The sequence below is a fragment of the Ceratina calcarata genome, unplaced genomic scaffold (genome assembly GCF_001652005.2).
Source record: "Ceratina calcarata isolate Rehan_Ccalc_2016 unplaced genomic scaffold, ASM165200v1 scaffold727, whole genome shotgun sequence".
NCBI classification, from domain to species: domain Eukaryota; kingdom Metazoa; phylum Arthropoda; class Insecta; order Hymenoptera; family Apidae; genus Ceratina; species Ceratina calcarata.
In genome coordinates this window covers 7,119-9,568 of record NW_017178545.1, presented here as the reverse complement: position 1 = coordinate 9,568, position 2,450 = coordinate 7,119, and the positions used below count along the sequence as shown (strand labels likewise).

Below are 2,450 nucleotides of genomic sequence, written 5' to 3'. Positions count from 1 at the left end.
GCCACAGAGAAAGAATGCTTAGCCATGGTTTACGCTGTGCAGTATTTCCGACCATACGTTTACGGAAGGAAGTTTACATTAGTCACGGATCATAGACCATTGGTTTGGCTTCATTCAGTAAAGGATCCAACTTCGAGATTAGTTAAATGGAAACTAAAATTATTGGAATACGACTATAAAGTAATTCACAAAGCCGGAAAAACCAATAAGAATGCAGACGCACTCTCACGCAACCCGACACAAATCTGCCTACCCCTGATACCAAGAGAAGATAAGGACTACAGGCCAAACGCACCACTTAAATCAGCCGATGGTACAACAATAGGACAACGAGTAAAATCGTTAAGGAGAAATCGCGCAGACCCCATGTACGCTGAATGCAGCAGCTCAGACGAAGCACCTCTCCGCGACACAATCATCACTAAGAAGAAACCACCGAGGAGCATCAGAGAACGCAACACACGTGATTCCCCGCAGAATAAATCATTGCTACCTTCTCTCAACCGCGAAAAAGACCTTCCAGACGAACAACCGGAAGAGGAATTAATTCCAATAGCTCGATCAACGCCGATCAACTCGCCAAACCTGAATAAATCGATTCTATCGTACACCATGAACGACGGACCACCCATCGCAGGAGATCTGATCTCATTCGAAGAAGACAATGCCAATTCCACATTGAAGCCAACAGAAATTACAGTATTGGAAACACCTGCACCCGCTATCAGCCTACCTGCACCGCTCAGACCGTCGTTAAGTGACCAGGCGCCACTGACACCTCAGGTAGCGCCGTCGCCGACACCACCTGAGGAAAATAGCCAACCCTTTCGACCGCACGACTCCATCGCTATCTTCGAGGAATCATCGGATGAAACGGACCACCCCAAGGACAACGACTCGTTATTTATCACACCGCCAGAAAAGGACCGTGCGCAACTAATTGAAGAGGCGCACGATAGCCTAATTGGAGGACACAAAGGAGTAACGAAAACTTACCGACGTTTATTCCCACGATATTCATGGCCAGGAATGAGAAACGATATTCAGGAATATATTAAAAAATGCAAAAGCTGCCAGGAACAAAAACTCGTAAGATTGAAAACCCGCCAACCAATGCTAATTACGGACACACCTGCAGAGCCGTTCGATAAAATCGCACTTGACACCATTCTACCACTACCAGAAACCCCTAGCGGCAACAGATGCGTTTTAACAATGCAAGACAATCTAACGAAATATTGTTTAGCAGTTGCAATTCCGAATATTAGAGCCACAACTATAGCCGACGCCTTTGCCAGGCACTTCATCGCAATTTATGGAACACCCCGTGCCATATTGACTGACAAGGGAACGAGCTTCCTAAGTCATGACGCACTTGGCCGAAATATTCAAGATCAAACAATTATCAACTTCAGGCTACCGACCACAAACCAACGAATCCTTGGAACGAAGTAACATCGTCCTTACGGAGTACCTAAAACATTACCTGAATACTTACGAGGATTGGGATTTGCTGATCCCGTTCGCAGTGTTCTCCTATAACACATCCATACACGAAGCAACAAAACATACACCATACGAATTAATATTTGGAAGACCAGCCCGGATACCATCATCATTCCCCAACGACAAAAACTTGCAAACCTATGACTCCTACGTCAGAGAATTAACCTCAAGATTAACAGAAATCAGAAAGATAGCAGCAGTAAATCTGAATCAAGCGAAGGAACGCTCCAAACGATATTACGATCGACGCTTAAGGCCCAAGGAATTCAAAATAGGACAGTACGTTTACGTACAGAAGGAACCTCGGATACACAAATTCGATCCACACTACATCGGACCATACAGAATAATAGACAAGACAAACAACCATAACGTCGTTCTGCAAACGGACACACATAAAATAATAACTAAACACGAGGACAAGCTGAAACAGGCATATTTATCAAAAGACTCTTCGGATACGGATTAAAATGCAAAATCTCCAAATTTGTATCAATAGAACCCTGCATACGATAAGGTTCTATCCATTCATCAATCAAGCTGAGGAGGCCGTCTCGGACCTGTAAGAGGAAAAATTTTCCTAGCACCAGAGGAATTTAATAAAAATTCCAGGCATTCCTCACGGTCATGAGCAGTCTAGATTAATTCATGTTAGACTTCCCTAAAATTATTTTATGGAACCTTAGGTCCTTTAAAAGACACTTGGAAATGACCACTATGAACAATCGATTTATTTACGAAATACAGAGTAGACACACACAATAGCTCAGACGATTACTGACTGACTCACTAACTGACTGCCCGAGGTTTAGGGTTGTGCTTATCTTACTACCTTATGTTTCAACGCTTTAGTGACGGTAGCATTTTAAGTAGAATTCTCGATAGCATTTGCGGTAGCATATCGTTTTTGTATGTAGCCTGATCGACATCCGGTTATTATATTA

The 2,450-nt window shown here is 43.3% G+C and overlaps 1 protein-coding gene across 1 annotated transcript in view; it reads left to right on the top strand.

Annotated features, from left to right (window-relative positions):
- The window catches only part of LOC108630399 (uncharacterized), a 3,516-nt gene extending 1,541 nt beyond the window's left edge, over nucleotides 1-1,975 (top strand). The window contains exons 3-4 of the mRNA XM_018033703.1: nucleotides 8-928; nucleotides 1,416-1,975. Of these exons, the coding sequence (XP_017889192.1) occupies nucleotides 8-928; nucleotides 1,416-1,975 (1,481 nt within the window). The remainder of the gene's footprint in view (nucleotides 1-7; nucleotides 929-1,415) is intronic.
- The last annotated feature ends 475 nt before the right edge of the window (nucleotides 1,976-2,450 follow it).